Source organism: Syngnathus leptorhynchus, chromosome 5 (assembly GCF_054491065.1).
Source record: "Syngnathus leptorhynchus isolate UIUO chromosome 5, UIUO_Slep, whole genome shotgun sequence".
In the NCBI taxonomy this organism is placed as follows: Eukaryota; Metazoa; Chordata; class Actinopteri; order Syngnathiformes; family Syngnathidae; genus Syngnathus; species Syngnathus leptorhynchus.
Genome location: NC_141199.1, coordinates 14424157 through 14443570, shown reverse-complemented (window position 1 = coordinate 14443570; position 19414 = coordinate 14424157). Strand labels below are relative to the sequence as shown.

General features: G+C 41.5%; 3 protein-coding genes across 4 annotated transcripts in view; 1 reads left to right on the top strand and 2 right to left on the bottom strand.

Annotated features, from left to right (window-relative positions):
• Positions 1-29: 29 nt before the first annotated feature.
• Positions 30-19414, top strand: part of LOC147057133 (solute carrier family 22 member 7-like) — a 29030-nt gene continuing 9645 nt past the window's right edge. Inside the window, exons 1-2 of the mRNA XM_085911327.1 lie at positions 30-792; positions 11156-11312. The gene's annotated coding sequence lies outside the window, so the exon portion shown is untranslated. The remainder of the gene's footprint in view (positions 793-11155; positions 11313-19414) is intronic.
• Positions 2775-11670, bottom strand: usp53b (ubiquitin specific peptidase 53b). Its single transcript, XM_085911323.1, has 16 exons — positions 11586-11670; positions 11118-11281; positions 10262-10354; positions 10047-10181; positions 9710-9823; positions 9560-9642; positions 9218-9323; positions 8692-8838; positions 8443-8592; positions 8201-8369; positions 6744-6866; positions 5913-6597; positions 5433-5494; positions 4658-4736; positions 3705-4486; positions 2775-3168 (listed from the first exon to the last, which is right to left on the bottom strand). The coding sequence occupies exons 1-16, from the start codon at positions 11668-11670 to the stop codon at positions 3092-3094; spliced, it is 3054 nt and encodes a 1017-aa protein (XP_085767449.1). The 3' UTR covers positions 2775-3091.
• Positions 14931-19124, bottom strand: myoz2b (myozenin 2b). 2 transcript variants are annotated; one of them, XM_085912269.1, is made up of 6 exons: positions 18949-19124; positions 18042-18166; positions 17087-17253; positions 16830-16923; positions 15439-15601; positions 14931-15377 (listed from the first exon to the last, which is right to left on the bottom strand). In XM_085912269.1, the coding sequence occupies exons 1-6, from the start codon at positions 19122-19124 to the stop codon at positions 15152-15154; spliced, it is 951 nt and encodes a 316-aa protein (XP_085768395.1). In that variant the 3' UTR covers positions 14931-15151. The 2 variants fall into 2 exon arrangements, with proteins under 2 accessions (XP_085768395.1, XP_085768396.1); XM_085912270.1 differs by lacking the exon at positions 18042-18166 and having other exon boundaries at positions 18949-19060.

Below are 19414 nucleotides of genomic sequence, written 5' to 3'. Positions count from 1 at the left end.
AGAAAGACACGGGGAAAAAAAAGTGAGACATTTTCAGAGTGATACAATAATTTATTCAACAGTAATAAATAAAAAATAAATATATATATTATCTACAAAAATATAAAGTGCAGACAGATTCTGGACGTTGTTTTTCCCAAAACGGCGATGCTACTCGCACAAAGATGTGATCCACATGTACTACACCCATCCATCCATCCATCCATCCATCCATCCATCCATCCATCCATCACAAGGCCGCTACTACAAAGAACCACGACCGCACAAGTATAATCCACAAGTTTTGTGTATAGGGATGAAAAATGAACCTCCAAAAGTTTTCAATCAAATCTGATGTACCGTATCTCCTCAAATAGTGGTTGTTAGAGCCAAATCATAAAAATAATCATTTTGATGAAGTATCTTTGGGGTTTAATAAGTCAGTCATGCTTTAGTTTTTTATTGTTTTAATTTAGTTTTTAATTTGTTTGTATAGTTTGATGATGAGTTATGATTTGAGTAGGCTGATTTGATTGGTTTGTAGGTTTCTATTAGAATAAAAGACGCGCCCCGGAAATGCACGGGCACAAAGTTTTTAGACCTTGTGTTTGATCAAGTCAATTCGCCGTGTTATGTGAATCTCCTCGGAAAGCAAACTTAAGCAAACGATCATGAAACGCAAGAACCATAAAGTCTGTCAAATTTGAGGCGGAATTTTACGACAACCACGACGCGCATGCAAACGCCCATGATGGAAAGGAATTAACAGAAGGCGCTCAAGAATGAAAGAAAAAATGGAAACTCAACTGGTCTGTGAGTATTGCGAAGCAATGACAAGAATGCATTGGATAAGGATACGAGTCAGAAAATCTTAGGTTGCCCGCACAAAAAAATGGTGTAATTCATGAAACGCGTGAAAGAAATTTTACTACAACAATGGTATTTGCTCAAATAAATGGCGTATCCCAATTTGTTGCTTCCCTAAAATAAAATAAAAAAATAAAACTAGCGAAGAAGAAAATAGATTTTTTTAAATCACAATAATGCTGTAAATATTCGTGAAAAGAGATTTTATGCAGTGTTCTTTGCTCAAATAAACGGTGTGCCCCAATTTGGTGCTTCCTTAAAATAAATAAAAATAAATCAAACTAGTCAAGAAGAATATAGATTTTTTTTTATCACAGTAAGGCTGGAAATATTCTTGAAAAAGAGGTTTCATGCTGCTAGAACAACCAGATAGCTTCAACTAGTATACAATGTGACAATACGCTAACAATTAGCATCTATGCAATGTAGCAACGGCTCTCTGAACACAATCTGTCAAGATGCATATACAAGGGTGTGAGTGATTTTATTTGGAGTTGTTTTGAGATACTTCCTTTCCAAAAGGCCACTAGTTTGAGGAAATACGGTAATGATGCCGTAATGATGTCATGTGGATGCTGTGAAATGACAATCTCCGCTTCGCCTTGATGTGATTGGCTGGAGAGGACAAGCGCTCTAGAAAACCTACGGCCGGATAAATCTTTTTTTTTTACCATTATCCATCCGTACGTTTTTGCGCTGCGTAATGGGGGAAGAAAACTTCTGACATCACATCCCGCTTCACCACTTCACACCAACAAACATGGTGTCACTCGTAAAAATGTCAAGGCACTCGTGATGCAACGGAAGACACGCTTAGTGTAAAATACAAGAAAGTGTAATCCAATTCTGTACACAAAGAGAAAGGGGGGGGGAAAAAAACATCATGAAGGTGCTACATCGTCATCGGTATGTCTAATAATCCACTAAAACAGCACAAAGGGAACAATCAACCACCAGCGCAATCAGATCGCATGTCAAGTGTCTTGCCCAAGGACACAAGCGCACACGATTTGAAGAGAGCTAGAATCCGACCCAAGTGTACCTAATGATGCGTTCGATGAGTGTACATATTGTTTTTACATATGTTCTGGGAGGCTACAGATGTAACAAAATCTTTACAAATGTCAAAATAATCAAATCAGCTTAATGCATAGTATAAATTGGGAAAGTCCATTATTTGCTTCATACGGTCATATTTACAATAGATGCATTCGTATAAACAAGAGACTAAGAACATTCAAGTGATTTAAAAAAAAAAAAAATATTGAAATTACAAACAGCAATCGGATTAGTACGTTTGAATAAATATTAGATAGTTTATGTTGTTTTGGACTATTTTCATGCGCATGCTTCTGCTGTAACAGGCAAAATAGTAAGACTTGGTAAAGGCCACATGCACATTTGGAGAATTTGGGGACGCTTTGGGATTTTTATCCCCCGCATGACATCGGATTGGCGTATGAATTTCATTGGTATTATTCAGCAAACATCTTCACACCAAAAACATTTTTAAAAAGTACAATTGAATAAGTGAGGATCAGGAGAACAATAAAAAAAAAAAAAAAAGTTGCATCGTTTGTGGGCTGCTGGCATGCAACTTATTTGTACATAGCCCCAACATGGAGGCTTTGAAATCTATTTTTAATCGCTCAAATCGTTATTGACACATCGGCATGATCGGCCGTCACTCATTAACGCAGGCGGGTCATTAAAAGAAGCGATAAAGTGGCGCCATTTTGGACCAAGCGATAAGGGGGAGTGACACAATGTGACCAGTCAATGTCGTAAAAACTGCGATAGTGTAGACTTTGCAATTGACCCCCTGATCCGAGATAACATTAAACCTGACAACATATCTCACGATGGATTTATTTATTTTTAGCATTCTCAACTGATATTTTAAATGTGAGCCCCCCCCCCCCCCCCCCCCCGCACATAACGAGGAAAAGTGTGTGCTTACTGCTCTTTGCTGACCTTGTTTTCTGTGTATCTCACTTAAGGTCAGTGTGTATTTGAGCTCAATAACATCGGCACCAACTTGTTGCCAAGTCCAATATTGTGACCCCCTCTGACGCTTTAGAGCAGCACATTTTCATTCCCTGCAGGTTTGACAACATGGTGTCCCGACACTTTTGTCCACATCGTTTATATCCACCTCTGTAAACTCTTTGGCATTCGTTTTCAATCTCATATGACTGACTGCACAGTAAACGCATGTAAACAAAAAAATAGATTATAGGTCGACTTATAAAAAGCCTCGTTCATCCAAACCTTTGGTTGTCACTGGGTTCCATTTCGCGGTGGGTTTATTGCTCGTATTGCCTAAAAACAACATAAATGAACGCACGTCAACCATCACACTCATTTTGTAGGACTGCAGTGATGCCTTGAAGTTCCAAAAGTTTGATCATTTGGGGTTCCACTGATGCTAGAAAAAGAAATCACACAAAAGGTCCGCCGCAAAGGACTACAAGAATATATAATTGTGAGTACTGTGATAGCGACTGTCTACATGTGTTGCTTCACCACTTGTGTTTTAATATTAGAGTTAAGTTTCCAGTGTGTGTTATCATTAGCATTAAGCTAGCTGACTGAAAGCTACTCTATGTGTGTTTTGTGTTTAGTTTGAAAGTTACTTGAACTAGGAATGGCATTAAACAACTTTTTTGAGAGAAGACCTATGATTGGCCAGAACTCAGCTGGTTCCAGTTTCCCCATGAGGACAAATGCTGTAGCAAATGGGTGAAGGGGAAATTTTCTTTTGAAAAGCAATGGAATGTAAGTTCAGATGTCCAAAGTGGATGGCGGCAGAACTTCAAGGTACCACTGAAGAATGCGAGTGTCTGAAAAGGACTTACTTGATTCAGGTTTGGCTTTTGACGCATCTTGCGTGTCAGTCGAGAGGTTGTGCGAGACGTCCCTGCGCTCAGACGGGCCGGCGGCTCGTGGCACGGTGGCCGACAGCAGCAGAGGCCTCTGGTTGTGGTACTTGAGACGGTACGTTTCCGTCATGCAGTTGTCCACATTGAAGTACGTGGTGAGAGAAACCTCCTGAGTGCTGGGGGCCCGCTCGGTTCGGCACCCCGCCGTGGGTCTGTCGTCGCTCTCGCACGACGACGCCGTGCTCCTCTCCGGGTCGGAGCCCGACTTGGAACTGGCGTCCGAGAAGGTCCGCAGGCCGGAGATATCGGGCTTCCTGTGACGAGGGCTTGCCTGGAAGGGTTCTTGAAGCGTCCTGGGCCGGAAAGCTGCGTCGCTCGGTTCGTCCTGATGAGGCGAGAGCCGCTGGCCGGGTCGAAGGTGAGGCGAGGCCGAACCCGCCGCTCCGTGCTGCCGCTGGGGGTCGTTGCCGGGTGGGTGGCGATACGCCGGGGGGACGTGAGGACACTGCGGGTCGGACGCGGCGGCGTCACCGGAGCGGCAAGAGTCTCTGTCCTCGGGCTCGGAGAGGGCGAGGTCGTCTGAGCTGTTCCACTCGGAGCTGCTGGTCTTGGTGATGTGCCTCGAGGCCGAGCACTCCCCCGCGTGGCCTCGACCGCTTGTCAGCTCCTGCTGCTCACTCTGCCTGTTATCTGCAGCCGGGCACTCCCGCTCGCAAGGTTTTCTGCAAGTACTGGACGACGTGTACTTGCATTTACGCCTGCACGACAGTCACAAACAATGACATCATAGTATCAATTAAGAGAGAATGGCATGAGAATTCACACACCACTGGGCCCCTTATCAGTTCTCTTGTTTGAAAAAGGAAATGCTAAGTTCATGCAATCTTTATAATGAGTTTGGGAGAGTGCAAATTTTGCTAAAGAAATACCTTGAACCCGGGCTGCATTTAAGATGTGAATGTGAAACCTGGTCGTGATTCTTTCCCTGAGATTTAGCCTGATGTTTTCCTGCAAACAAAGGAGAGACAATGCATCATATTTCCATCCATCCATGAAAGGATAGATTGGATGGATGGGGAAAGATGGATAGCTAGATCTCGAAGCTCATTCCTAACACAACAAAACTGACACAAGGTGGCAGCATCCGCAAGGTGTCAGTCTCACGACACTTGCACACGGCTGGATGCTAACGTCAGAACCGGGCGTGCATGGTGGCGAATTCCAAGGCCTTTTAAAAAAAATAAAAAAAATAGATGTGTTGTTTATTTATTTTTTTCCCTCTGGCAGTTGCCCCGCAGGATAAAAGCTATTGCTCGCCGTCACCGCGCGGCAACGGGAAAGATATTTGTGACGGAGCCAGCGGCCGCGTCCAGCTGTGCTTTCTGCATGAGCTCGGTGGGATTATCATCAGATTAAAGGATGCTGGGTGAGGAGGTTAGAGAAAGACAGTCCAAGATGAGATCCCAACCTCATTTCATTTACAGAGACTGAACGTCATTGGAAGCACAAGATTTACCTCACCACTTTGTTGATGCAGATAATAATAATAATTACCTGAGCATTCTATCCTAACGGAAAAAAAAATCCCTCAGACTACAAGACTGAACTACTGCTGACTGAACACGCGTGCGCATTTATTCCAACTTTATGGGCACTAAAGAATTTTATGATGCCAGGAAAAGATGAGGAGGCCTTGGAACATACCATTGTGTGACGGTGAGGACGGCATGCTGGATTTTGCATCGCCTGCCTTTGGGTGAAGATGGCTGAAAGCAAAAAGAACAAATTACAATTCATGGAAACATTGAGGCCAAATACTTGAAAAGTTCAACATTAGGTTGAAACATTACTTCCTTTTGAGTGACCTTGAATCGATGTCATCATAAGTAAAGAAAGCAATGCTATTTTTGGCTCATGCTGAGATCAATTACGCTTCTAAAAAGAAAACTTCAATGTGATATAAAAAGAAAACAGTTTTCTCCATCCAATCAAATTTCCAGTTAGGGGCTGACAAACAACAACGAAGCCAGCGAATAGAAAACGAAAGATTTTAAGTAGGCTACGAGAAACAAGCTAAAATATCAAATTGTATGATTTGTTTTGAATCCATCATTTGTAAAATTGTTCCATATTAATCTTACATATTTGCCAATGATCAATATTCGCTTCAAACCCTTTTCTTACCTTTGGAACTGTGTTTCCGTGGCCGACCTCTGCTCTTTAACCGCTAATCCGTCGACGCCCGGCGAGTCAGGATTTGTGGATCCGCTGCTGAGCCGGTCGCTGCTCTCGTATCCCGACTCGGTTCTCTGTATGGTCCAGGTGTCGCTCCGCAGCAGGGTCTTGGCGCCCCCCGTCAGCCTGCCGCCCCTCTGCTGCGTGGCCCTGTTGTCCGACTCCACCGAGCTATGGCTTTCCGTCTCGTGACGCTGCTCGTCCTCGTAAATGGTCATCAGACACTTTTGCTTGCGATCCTCCCTGGTTCGCGCGTACTCCCGACTTTGTTCCGTCTTGGCGCGTCGAGGACTGTCGTGTTGCTGTTGACGACGTTGCTCCAGCTCGTTGAGTACAGTGTCCACGTTTAACACCTCGCGGACGGGTCTCCAAATGGATTTACACTTATTCCGGCTTCCTCCGCTCCCGCCGTTCTCCCATTGATCCCGGGAGCTGTCCTGATCGGAGCGACTGGGAGAGAGATGGCTCTTCCGGCCGTGCCCGCCGGCTTGCGTGGCTCGGAACTGCCCGCGGGCTTCCTGGGAGGGTCTGCCCGAATAACTGGCTGACTTGTCCATGCGGGGGTAGTAGCTTTTATATTTTTGCTCCTTCGGGCCATTCTCAGGAGGTGACGAGGATCTTGTGTGGGTCATGTCTACGGAACACATTTCAAGCATCAGTGGTATTTTTACTAATTCGCCCAACTTTTAATTATCTGGGAGGTGACCAGGTTAGGTTACTCTGAGACAAAGCTATTAAAACACGAAAATGTTATTTTTCCATGATATCATCATGCTATACCTTTGGGTTGGGAAGCATCTATTCTTGTGTGCCCTCTGTCCTTTTTTGTGGTTTCACCGACTCTCTGAAAACTTTCCATAAAAGCTTCCTGGAATCTGCTTGGACTGCCAAGGGGATTTTTCACTGAAAAGAAAAAAGAGGCAGATGAGTGGCGGCACAACGATCCACTTCATAATATTCATATTACTCGACCCAAAGTATATTTTTGTTACCCTACTTAGCGTGATACTTTGACTTATGAATGCAACGTCGGTGCTTATCGGACGATGATTTTGAACACACATTTATTTGCTGCCAAACAATAAAGCAGGATGACATTGGTGAGCATCTGGTGCATGTGGAAATAGATCAAGCGAGTCGAAAAAAGAAAAAAAAACTCTTCCATCATATCCCTAAATGAGAGCAGCACACAATACAACACACTCACCTCCTTCCTTTGTGCTGCGCGGAATGATTGCATAATGCAGGAGCCTCATTAGCAAAGTGAAAAATGCAAGAGCATCATTAACTCTGCTAAATGTACTGACAAGTTCACCAACGTGCCTGTGGTGTTTTTTGTCTCTTTGGCGCAGCATGAACAACAACAGTTATATAAACTTCAAGTGCTAATGTTTTATCCCTCTCATATAGTCTGATGCTAACTACAAAAATAGATTATCTTTATAAAGGTAGACTATTTGTCATTATTACTTCAAAATAATATTGTCTTACACATACTCTCAGTGAAAAAGGGAATCCAGTCCCATGCCAGTCAAAACGTCCAGGCGCTAAAGCAAAACAATCCACGGGAACTGGCACGGCTCCATTGTCAAAACAAACGAGCGGTGAAATAAAGCTTGGCCAAACATGAAATGTCCACGCAGCGGGCTAAGACTAGTGAAAGCGCATGAGGAGTACGCCACAGGAGCAAGGATTAGGCAGGAAGGCGTGGGTGGTAATCTGCGTGCGACAGAGGCATCATCCTCATGTCAAGTTCAAACCGGCGCACATTAACCCAAATCCTGAACACAACCACAACTCCCGTTTGTAAGGTCCCATCAGAATTTTCTTCAGTGATGCTTTCAAATCATGATTTGGATTTCATTCATTAGAATTGCTCTCCCACTGTTGTTAAGATAAATGAGAATACACTCTTCTTTTTTTCTTTTTTTTTAATCGGCACGCATTAGAACTGGGCGACTATGGAGGGGGAAAATAAAACGGAATGGGAAGAATATATGTATTGTGATATATGTTTGTACAGTATTTGTGTTGTATGAAGGAAGCTATTGCTAATGTTGCATTAGCGTGTTGATAGGATTTTATATTGCTTTAGCTTTAGAACTGATTTTTTTTTTAGCTAACCATGTTTTGTATGTACACAATGTTTTTTTAGCGAACCATAATTAGTATTTACACAACCTGAGATAACATCGAATAGGATCATTTGACAATTATTTATAAAGTGTCGGTCTTACCTGACGTCTCACCGTTGACTTGACCTTTGTATCGAGGACACATGGTGGTCTGCCTCGGCGCATCCTCGTTAGATACCGGCGTCCCCTCAGGATTAGTGTAAAACAGAAGAAGTGGTTGAAAATGTCCCCTGACGCATTTAGAAGTCACATCTTTCCATTTAGAGCCAATCTGGGAATAAGAACACTTGGCTTTAAGAGCAATTAACTCACTCTAGCTAAAACACACAGCACAGGCCACTCACCTCTTTTACAGTGGCGTCATCAAAAAACATCCATTTGGAAGATTTGGTGTGATAGGCAAAGGCTGAGTAGTGTTTGCTGGAGAAACAAATCATTCCCACCAAATGGAGCTCGCTCCGTTTGGCGTTTTCATCCGTGACGCGGTTGAAAAGCTAAAGACAGACATTGAAAATATTTGAAAAGTAATTGTGCTAAGCATCTTTCTCTTCTTCCTTCAGTCAGTTTGGCGGCATACTTTGGAAACAACTTACTCCACACAAATTCAATCGTGGGCCAAGTGAGCGGATGACATCGTCCGTCAAATCGGATTGCTCTGCGTCCCAAACGAATCCGATGGTGACAATCTCCGGACAGTTCATGAGTACCCGACGTATCTTGATGCTTTGACCGCAGTCTCTCTGGAAAAAGATGGTCACAATAAGTATGAGAGGAATATTAAAATCCTTCCAAACAGAGTCTACAGTGTTAACTCAACAGCCAGCACATTAATAGCAGTTCCGAAGGGGCGGGGCATCTTTCCCCACTAAAACAATGGAAGACGACAACAGCAGCAGCAACAAATACAGATGAGAGAGAAAACAAAGGCTAAGCCCTGACTGCTATTTATATCCTAACACCAGCACTGGCACAATTTCCTTTAAGTGTACAGAGAGGAGTATGCGTTCTTAAAAGTTCAATCATTCATCATAGCGTGAAATGTGATAAGAGGAGGAAGTGAATACGCAGTTGTAATTGCCGCCATTTTGTTGCAAAAGAAATTGTAGTAAAATAACATACGGGGCAGCTACGTAGGTCGCCTGTGTTGTTTGCCGCCTGCAGCAATTCTCCAAACATGTCCGACCTGAGACGCTCGGTCTTCGCCATTGTGCGATCCATCTGTTGGCTGTGCAAAAAAAAAATATATATATATATAAATATTAAAAATACATATAAAAAATAATAAATAATAAAAAAATATATATATTCCAGTCAGAAGATTATGAACAATGAAATTTGTCACAATAATAAAAATAATATGAGATTAATCTCTTCTTTTACTGGGCCTAAGAAGATAAACCACAAAAAGTGTTGGATTGATGGAGAGAAAATGTCATTGGTTATAATAAATCAAGTACCCACCATAGAGCAGTAGTTGAAACGTAGTGTACCAACTCTGTAAAAGGGTGGGGGTCCGACGACGCCCCGCAGCAGCGACACACAAACTGAAATGGAAAAGAAAATATTTACAGTCAAACATTTTAAGAGCAATCGGGGCAATGGGTTACGTACCTGCTCGTAAAGCATCATGGCAAATTTCTGGTGGGTGATGCAAGATTTGGATGAACAGGAGTCGGTGGCCGTGTCTGAGACGATGTGCAGATGAATGCGCTCCAGGATATTCTCCTAAAGTATCAAATGAGGTCAAATTTAGCCTTTTCTTTCCTACTCATGATAGTTGGAAATGTAATCTAATAGATAGCAACAATGTTTACATATTTAATTCTCAGTTAAGTGCGGCAAAATAAAGCACAGAGGTTGTTATGGGATAATGTTTACTCCTTGTTAAGCGGTTGGTCGGCTGTCAGTTGACTTTGTTTCATATTTGAGAATTTAATTGTCAACATACAAAGCACTCGGCAGCGTCGTCCATGAGGCCGAGTTGGAAACGTTGCTCGTCTTTGAAGGTTTCAGCGAGGGCGTTACGCAAACTGTCTGAGGGCAGCACGCGCTCACGACTTTGCTGGAACTGGCTGAATATGCTCTGAGAAACAAAAACAAAAAAACAAATTCAGTCTAAATAAATAAACCTTGACTTCAAAATCCAAAGTAATCGTGACGAACCTTCAATGCACAGAAAATGCAGGAATCACCCAGACAAAAGTGCCCTGAGAGGTGCCTCAGACTTCTTCTGAAAATGTCGAGCTGCCAAAGCACCTGGAAAGCATGAACAAGTACTCACGTTTGCCTTCAATTTTAAATGTCGTAAAATGTAAATGTTGTAAATGTTGACTTTGTTGGCACATTCTTCTCAAATCTAAACAACAAATGAAATCCTTTTTAAATGTAATGTTATATATCAGTGATAAGTAATCTAGAACACACAGCATACACTCCCCTTCATGAAAAATGGGTCAGACAGGATGATGAATAAATTAATGTGAATGCATTATTTGGGCTGATGATGTGGTGCAATGTTTACCTAAAATCTAATTAGTTTTAGTCCTCATTTATTTTCCTTTCCTCTGAATCTTGAATGATCGTTCTATATATATTGATTATTATATTTGACCATAATATTTGATAAATAATTGAATATGTATCATCTATATATTTTGAAAGAAAGAAAAACAATTCCCGACCAATCACAGGCAAGGTTTAGAATGACAGGCATGTACACCAGCCAATCATTGAATGTAAGCAATTAACCATTTGACCAATGATGATACAGTACGACCGTGCGCGAAGGCAGGAGCTTTTTAAAAGTTAATAACGAGACACGAGAAGAAATTGAAGAAAAACAGAATTGCTATTTGTACCTATGGTAGATGAAGGTAGGGGAAAAAAAACAGCCCAAAATAAACAACTAGCTAGCTACAGCCAGCAAACTAGCTAGCTTAAAACCAGCTAAGCTAAAACCAGTAAATAAGCTAGGTTATTGCTTTTCCAAGGAGCAAAAACTAAATAAATGAGAGCTCACCTGAACAGCACTGTTTAAGAAGCAGCTATTTTGCCCAGGTTCATTCAGGAGGCCTTTGGTGAGAGCCAGCGATAACATGCTGCCTGGCTGGTAGGACTTCTTTAGGCCTCCTCCGCCAGGCTTCTTAAACATCTTCACCCATGCCATAGAGTTAGATCCTGCAGCTGGAAACACACAACCAGGCCTCTTATAAAGGTAAGAAACAACAACCTATTCAATTATTTCTTAAAGACCTCTGCTGTTTGAAACCAAGATGGCCGCCGAATGTATTTTTCCCCATAGCTGTCCGTATTGTGCGAGTGAACACACATACCACGCTCAGAAGGATTATTATTATCATGACTGCACGGCACCATAAGTAGAAGTGGATATACTTTGTATTTCATGTTGGACACTGTTTACTTCATGAAATCACTAATCCAAATGACTGAATTGGACACGTGCCACGTGAATCATCACATTCTCTACCTTCTCCCGACTGCGGGGGGGACTTGCTGCCGTTGGACATGCTGGGATGTGGGAGCTGGTTGGTCTTTGGCTCCATCCATCTCATCGCCACGCTCCCGTCGAGCGTTTGCTTGAAAGCATTCTCGGCCTCAGCCGCAGGGCATCTTCATACGCGTGCCCTTACACATTGAAAGGCCATGGGTCTGGAAAGGTATAGCAACCGTTAGACCCGATAGCGAAGATATTAGCGGACGAATCGGTGCGGGTAGAGACGAGTCCTGCCGTGAATGAGTGAGGGGAAAAAAGATGGACACTGAAACAGTATTATCTTGGCAATGTGGGAGCTTTGTAGTACTTTGCAGTGGTGTACAACTGCACTGCATCACTCTGAGGGCTGTTTCTGACCTCGGCAGAGTTGTTGATACAGCACTTGTACGGGATCCCATTAGACTGTGTCCATTGTGCCAGTAAATGTGGCGTGTATACACATTGTTCAAATTTAAACAGTAGCATGTAGATCCTGAAATAATATTATTCTTTATATGTTCACAAACTAAGGGTTGGGTTTATATACAGTGTTTCACTGCAAAATGTCAATATTTTGGAGCCGAGTTAGGAAAGTTGAGGATTATTGGTGTATTCTGTGGTCATGCAAACAAGTAGTACTAAAGCGATAGGAAATGTTTCTTTCTTTGAAAAAAATTTGGTTACTTTTGTGAGCTATGACAAGTATTAAAGCAACTACAACAAGAAAAATGTCCTCTCTGACAGTGTCACAGATCTTGACCGTTTCGACAATATCGCCAAGCACAAGCCTGATTCAAAGCCATTAAAATGAAAAATTTGAACTGGATCGTTCATTTACAATCCTGTGAGGATCCTGTCAATAATAATAATAGAGAGCAGTTCTATTCTAAATGACACTTTTGACTTATGACCCTATGTGATAGAATGAATGCAAATATTATTTATGAATAAAATATGAATACCAAAATCTAATAAAAATATATTAAAATAATAAAAATTTAAAATGAAAACAACAGATAAAATAATGGTAAAATTTAAACATAAACAAGGACATAACCTAAATATATTTTTAAAAAAGTGTCACGATTTTAACTTCGGCATGCAAATTGAACCCATAATTAACATACTGATTCCACTCATTACTGTCCCAGCAAGTCTACTAAAGGAATAATCACCGTCCATAATTTAAGTCACCCCTGAGAGCCAGTGGCCCCACATGTTTTTGTGCCGTGCACTCTGTGACACCATGTGATGCCGTGAAAGAAAAATAGAAAAGGGGGGGGGGGGGGTGTAATATCTACACAAGTATGACATAACATTTGTGTTGCCTTCTCTGTGTTGAATTTGCATAGAAAAATAACATGCATCTCCATCATGTGTGTATTCAAAACAAGCTGCAGCTTTGCAGGAGCGTGCATCCAGCATGGCAAAACAAACACACGAAAATAAAAAAAGAAAAACGTGTCGCAACTTGCATGGCAAGCTCCTCGTAGCAAAACAAGAGGCGTGCGGTGCGGACTTACCTTTGAAACAAATTCTCCAAGATGCGATACCAGTGCAAGAATCCAATCGGTTATTGTTATTATTTTTTCTATTGATTTTATTTTTTTTGCGCCAAATCCTGCGAATCCAACACGGGGCTAGTACGAGGGGCGCCTACTGCAGATACGCGCAGCACTATCTGTCATAGTGCACCATTGGCAATCCCTCCGACACGCAGGGCTGCAGCCTCAACCCTCTGCTTGGTGCCCGGGACACTTTAATTTCGCTTAAAATTCCCCCCCCACCCATCCCTTTTCTCTCCCCCACCCTCAGTGTGTGAGTGATAAACGAGGCCAGTGATGGTTTGTGGCCAGAGTGTCCGACGCGGATTAGTGATGTTTGGAGACTTGGGAGGTCAAACTCCGCCCCTAGTGTAGCCTCAAGTGCACTGCCGTTATGTGTACCCCCCCCCCCCCTTTCCCTCTTGCGTGCGTGCGCGCGCGTGAGGAGGAGCAGGAGGAAGAGGAGGAAGGTCAGACTTGCAACTTGTCATGATGATGATGAGAGAAGACATCACATGACTGCGCCCGTTTCATAATCATGCAGCAAGCAGTGTGGGGACGGAGCCCTCTCCACATGCCTGTGCTTTGACAAGGCGCAAATGCCAGGTAACGTGATGCTATATTTAGAATTTTGCAAGTCAAATAGCTCGAGTGAGTCGTTTTTGGGTTTTTTTTTTTTACTCTGGCGTTCAACATCACGTAGCTGCTCTGAATGGATCCATCCATTTTCTATATCGCTTGGGTTGGGGGGGGCACACTCTGGAATGGCCGTCGGCTAATCAGATGGAGAATGTAATATACAACCACAAAGTATTTTAATTTTTCATTGTGCTACTGGGGTCATTAGTGGTACTCTGGCTCACTCTAGTGGTTCTTTAACGAATCACTGCCCCAGTACAGTTCTGTTATATTTAACTTGATAGAATGTTTCTACACTTAAGTGCAGTGCTGATGTTTAAACCTGTGCACAATATTTGAGTGACTTGCAATATTATTTTCTATCATCCTTTAAAATTTTCATTTCTCTCTCTCTCTCTCTCTCTCTCTCTCTCTATATATATATATATATATATATATATATATATATATATATATATATATATATATATAAAATTTATTCATTTCTTTATTTTTATATATTTGTTTTCCTGTTTTTGAACACAAGGATGGAAATTAAAACATCTAATTCGTTGATTAATCATCAAAATAATTGACTGAATAATCATTGATTAAAATAGTCACAAGTTGCAGTAACTCTATCAGTATTCCTACGTAGTTTTGTTAACATCTTGCGGCATCTAAACACGTTTCAGAAAGACCACAAAAATGGAAAACATTTTTTTAGGAGTTTTTCCAATGAATAGCTGGAAATGAGCGCCACAAAAAATGTGAAAAGGTGAAGATCTAGTCACAGTCTAGTCTTTGAGAGTAGATCAGTGTCACGTACAGTCAGTCCAAGTAAAGTGGAACGTGTGTGTCTGTTTATAGCACGCTCTCTCGTCATACGTCCCCACAGATGCACAAGGCCTTCTTCCTCTGCTCTTATTAGTTTAATTGCCGCTCAGCTAGTCGGGGACGTCCTCTCTTGTGACGAACCCGCGCCAACTTTGTAATGTCCCTCCATCTGTCCCCTCTCGGCGCTATAAAGAAATGTGACGCACATGCTCGCACACTGAGCGTGCACTTGTCTATGTTGTTTCCATTTATATCACCAAAATTAGAAGCATGACATCAGCACTTGCGCAAATTATTCTACTTGTTTCTGTTACTGAATCAAGTCCAAAGATAAGGGTGGGCAAACTTTCTTTTAATTATTATTATTTATTATGACTTTTAAAATGCATAGATGGGTCTGATCTATTTTCTTTATTTACATCACATGTTCATAACCACTGGAAACTCTCATGGGGACCATTTGCAACATTCTCTATTTACATGACTTACACACTAATCATCTGAGAGATAGTTGAGGAAAACATTCCGTCGTCTGTTGTGTGGGGAGAACCCCAGATCTCCTTACAGGTCTTCTGACTCGGGGACCAGAACGGACTCTAGGGTGATTGTGGGCAGGATGAGATGAGTGCCCTCAGATATCCATCCCTGGGCGCTTCGATTGAATGTGGGTCTCTTCGTTCCTGGCTCTTGGAGCTCCGGATACTTAGGAGGGTTCAGATCCAACTCTGGAAGTTTAAATGTGATTCCACGCGGCGCTTTGTCAAAGCCGCCGTAAGGGGTCGCGACCCTGTAACGTAAACCACATTGATAAATTAGTTCCCACCGATTCGAATGGAAGATTTCCTTACCGGTTAAAGCTTTTGTATTCGGGAAGTTCTGGTCGAGGGTCCATTGCAGGCATGGTGAGTTTGAAAGTTTCAGCGAGGCCCGGATCGTTGCTAATGGCCTCCTCCCAGGGTGAATGGTAGGGTTTGGGCATCGAGGTGGCATTTAAATTCTCTGCGTTTGTATCTGTTAAAAAAAACACACAAATTGTGGCTAGCCATGAGGGGCAGAAGTCGTAGTGCCCCACAATTTTTATTTATTTATTTTTTCATGAATTTGAAGAGCATTGTAGTGTTGTTTCCAGAGTAACTCGAGTAAAATAGATATGAGGGGGGGGGGGGGGGGCAATGTCTGATCCAAAGGATGCAAAAAAATATGGTATGAATAGCAGAAAAAACAGTTTTGTACATGTTGAGCATTATAAACAATTGGAAAAGTACCTTAATAAATGCAAGTGAAGGGAAAACTAGAATTTAAAAATAGGAGAATATTCTTGTGTAAAAATAACATTGATCAAGATGTTTTGGATCATAACAATTTGAACAATTCATTTTACGGCAAACAGTGACGAGAAGAGAGCGTGCTCAGAGAGCTTTTAGCCTTGGCAGACTGACTTGTCCATCATTGTGATCTTCGGTCTTAAAATAGCGCATACTTAAAGTGCACACTCATCATGTAACATGTCCACATGGGATGGCACCCCTTCAGGACTTATCTCGTTGGCTTTTGATGGAACACATGAGATGAAACCAGGCAATTAATCATTCTTTGTTTGAAAAAGTAAAGTCGCTATTGTAGAATGGAATTCTTGCCAAGCTCCTCGCTCGTCTGACTGTACAGTGTGTTGTCGCTTTTTGGGTTGTTGTTTTTTATGACATTACATAATCGCAAACTCATGCTTGACTGTTTGGCAGTCGCTCTTATTTTTAGCGCCCCGTGGAGCGGTGGCAGTAGGGGGGGGAAATATGGATGACAAAAAAAAAAAAATGACATTCACCATAATGAATGATAAGGGAACACATTTAAATCCTTACTAATGCTCTAAATCAAATTTCTCCACACTGGACTCACATTTCAAAAGCCTGAGATGGTTGAAAAGAATTGAGTTATTTGCAGAGGATGGGAGGACTGAAACGTTGGATATTTGAAAGCTTGTTGCTGTAGAGTTTGGACATATTTAAAAATACGCAAACAATCAATTATGATTTTGATTACTGGTTTGGTTCAATCAGTATATTTATTTATTTATTCATTCATGAATTTTTTTTATTTATTGGATGTTTTTATTTATTGTTTGTTTGTTTGTTTGTTTGTTTGTTTGTTTGTTTGTTTGTTTGTTTGTTTGTTAGCGCTCACGGCCGATCAATTGGTAAGGCCCTAGTCAATACTTTTTGTCATGACTAAATGTTATTACCTGGCTCGGTCTTCTCTGGAAGAGGAGTATCCTCATTGGTTGGCGCGTCCACTTTTATTTCAATCATTTGTGCACTCCGGGCCAGAATATCATTCTGCAAAACACAGTTAAGGTAAAGTTGAGGTCACCCTGTAGCCTTAACCTCTATGCACTTTGACATGGCTTGTCGATTTTCTGAGGAGCCTCTTGCAAAAAGCTCCGATTTCACTTCTCAACACGATGTGGTTACAACACGACATTTGTTCCGGCAAACTCACGTTAAGCTGCGCGTTGGCCTCGTTTTGTATGCTTTCAAAGGTGTACTTTTCCGAGCGTCTCTGACGCATCTTGAATAGACGAGAGCCTCTGTTGGACAGCAGCGACAGCTCCTCCAGCATGATGTCTTTGGGGGTGCTGTGCTTCTTTCCAAGATCCATCACGTCATCTAAGATCACAAGCGACGATGCAGGAGTTCAATTCGTTCCGTGACTCTACTCAAAACGTGTACCTCAAATTATCTTTTCCCGCTGAAATGATTCAAAATGCCAATGACAAAAAAAGTATCACTTCAACTTTTCATGTTTCATGAACTTTATGTAGATACAATATGTAATCAATTCATTCACTACCATTGACGACTGTAGACGTCAAACATCTATTTTAACTAACCCTGACTGGGTTCAAGAAAATATATGTACATGCACAGTAACTGTAATTAACCTCGTCCCAGAATAAGCAACAATGCTCAAAAATTTTAAATCAGAATCAGTTTTTCATTACTGGAACTATTTAAAGACTCTGACAGCCACAATAAAATAGAACTATCCTGTAACATCATAAAAAAGCAATTTGTAAAAGGGCAAGAGCCATCCAAATTACAGTTAAGACAGTTTAAACTTCAGATATAGTGGAGACTTATTTTTTGAAGTCTTGATATGTCTCGTCGCTGTTTCGTCACGCTTCATTCACTAAAAGTTGCATGTCATGGAAAATGAGTTGGGCGTTCAATGTGTCAGAATGGCGGCCAGCTGTCACAGCGCTTCACATTATTCTAACACATGGACCCGCCTGTGCCCCACCCACGACCCACCTAGAAATAGAGCTTTGAAAAGGGCAAAGACAAAGCGCTGGCTTCTACGGGTGCTAAATCAACCGCTTAGCTTATTTATGGCGCGATGGACATTTTGCATCCCTTAGAGAGATGTTGTATTCTTGACACAGTGTCGCGTTTACCGTTTGTACTGTGAACCTCTCGACAAATAGCAGCCGCATGCTTCTTCTTCTCTCCAGTTGGCATTGTACAGAATTGTGACATTGTGGGGGCTGGCAAGGTTGTTGCTGAGTGCGGTGAGGCAATACTGGGAAACACATACGAGACACTCAGTGAGCTTGTTTGCAATTTTGAGACACCACAGTGTTGAGCGGGTGCCATTTTCCTAATGAGAGAACAACGTAAAAGCCTGGGTCATGGGTCATGATGACGACAAAGATTGGGTTACAATACTATGATGGATATAATTCAGTCATCAATATGTAACATTTTAAATATATATGTATTATTTAATATAATTATTTTTAATATATATTAACATTTATGTATTTATTTGACTAAATATTTAAACATAATTTAATACAGTATAAATAATATACAATACTTTTTTCCGACCAAATATGGGTTCTTCGCGACAGAAATCTACTAGATTGGATTTCATGCTACTCATGCTAATTTTATTTGCCTTATTAAAATCGAACCATGCGTTGAATTGACACTAGTCTTTTTTTTATAGATTACATAATCACTTACACTTCTTCACCATATGCAAGCATTTCATGGTAATGATAACTTTACTGGAAAAATATTACAATGTTTTTTCCCCACTAATTGTTTCTATACTCTTATTGTTGTTGTTGTTTATAAACAGACCACAGTATTCTAATACATGGATTATATAATGAAGCAATTAAAAATAAATAAATGCACAGATAAAACGGAAGTTGACTACTGAAGAAAATTAAGAACATTCACACATACTGTTAAAACCTCAAACAAGAAAGACACAATACATACCGGAAATTCAATTTGAGAATAACAATGTTTATAATATGAATGAATAAAAAGCCCGTCCGATGTTTTGCGTACCTGCGATGGTGTCCCGGGAGTGCGAAGTGAATCCTTGAGGGAGAAAAAGCGGGCCAGGCTTCAGAGGTCAGCCTGCACTCGCCGGTTTGATCTTCGCTGAGCTTCACACTCGCGAACACTAAAGCCACACTGCCAGTGTGTCTGTGTGTCTGTTGTGCATGGAATGCAGCTTGCATCAATAGGCTAAATATAACCTGACAAACACTCCAAAGCACACTCAAACACCATCGGGCAACATTAGAGGATGGAACGAGACAAGTCCTCCTATAAGAACTTCTTCCTCCTCCAGAGATAAAACCGTCTTGTGTCGGAGCGGTTACGGTCAACATGTCCGTGTTAGTTTCATTTTTAATTGTTTTGAATATAATATTAATATTGGAAATTGAAACCACCTAAAACTAAACAAGACCACTTTGGATGATCCTACATTAGTGATGGTTTTACCTCTCAAATGTATTGTTAGGTG

Excerpts from the sequence above, each read along its gene's own strand:
- usp53b (XM_085911323.1), bottom strand. The coding sequence starts at position 11,670 with ATGAGATGGATGGAGCCAAAGACCAACCAGCTCCCACATCCCAGCATG. Across the intron at positions 8,593-8,691 it reads CACGATTGAATTTGTGTGGA|CTTTTCAACCGCGTCACGGA; the intron begins GTAAGTTGTTTC and ends GTCTGTCTTTAG. Across the intron at positions 6,867-8,200 it reads AGTCAACGGTGAGACGTCAG|TGAAAAATCCCCTTGGCAGT; the intron begins GTAAGACCGACA and ends TTTTCTTTTCAG.
- myoz2b (XM_085912269.1), bottom strand. The coding sequence starts at position 19,124 with ATGCAAGCTGCATTCCATGCACAACAGACACACAGACACACTGGCAGT. Across the intron at positions 18,167-18,948 it reads CTCCCGGGACACCATCGCAG|TATTGCCTCACCGCACTCAG; the intron begins GTACGCAAAACA and ends TGTGTTTCCCAG. Across the intron at positions 15,378-15,438 it reads GAATACAAAAGCTTTAACCG|GGTCGCGACCCCTTACGGCG; the intron begins GTAAGGAAATCT and ends TTTACGTTACAG.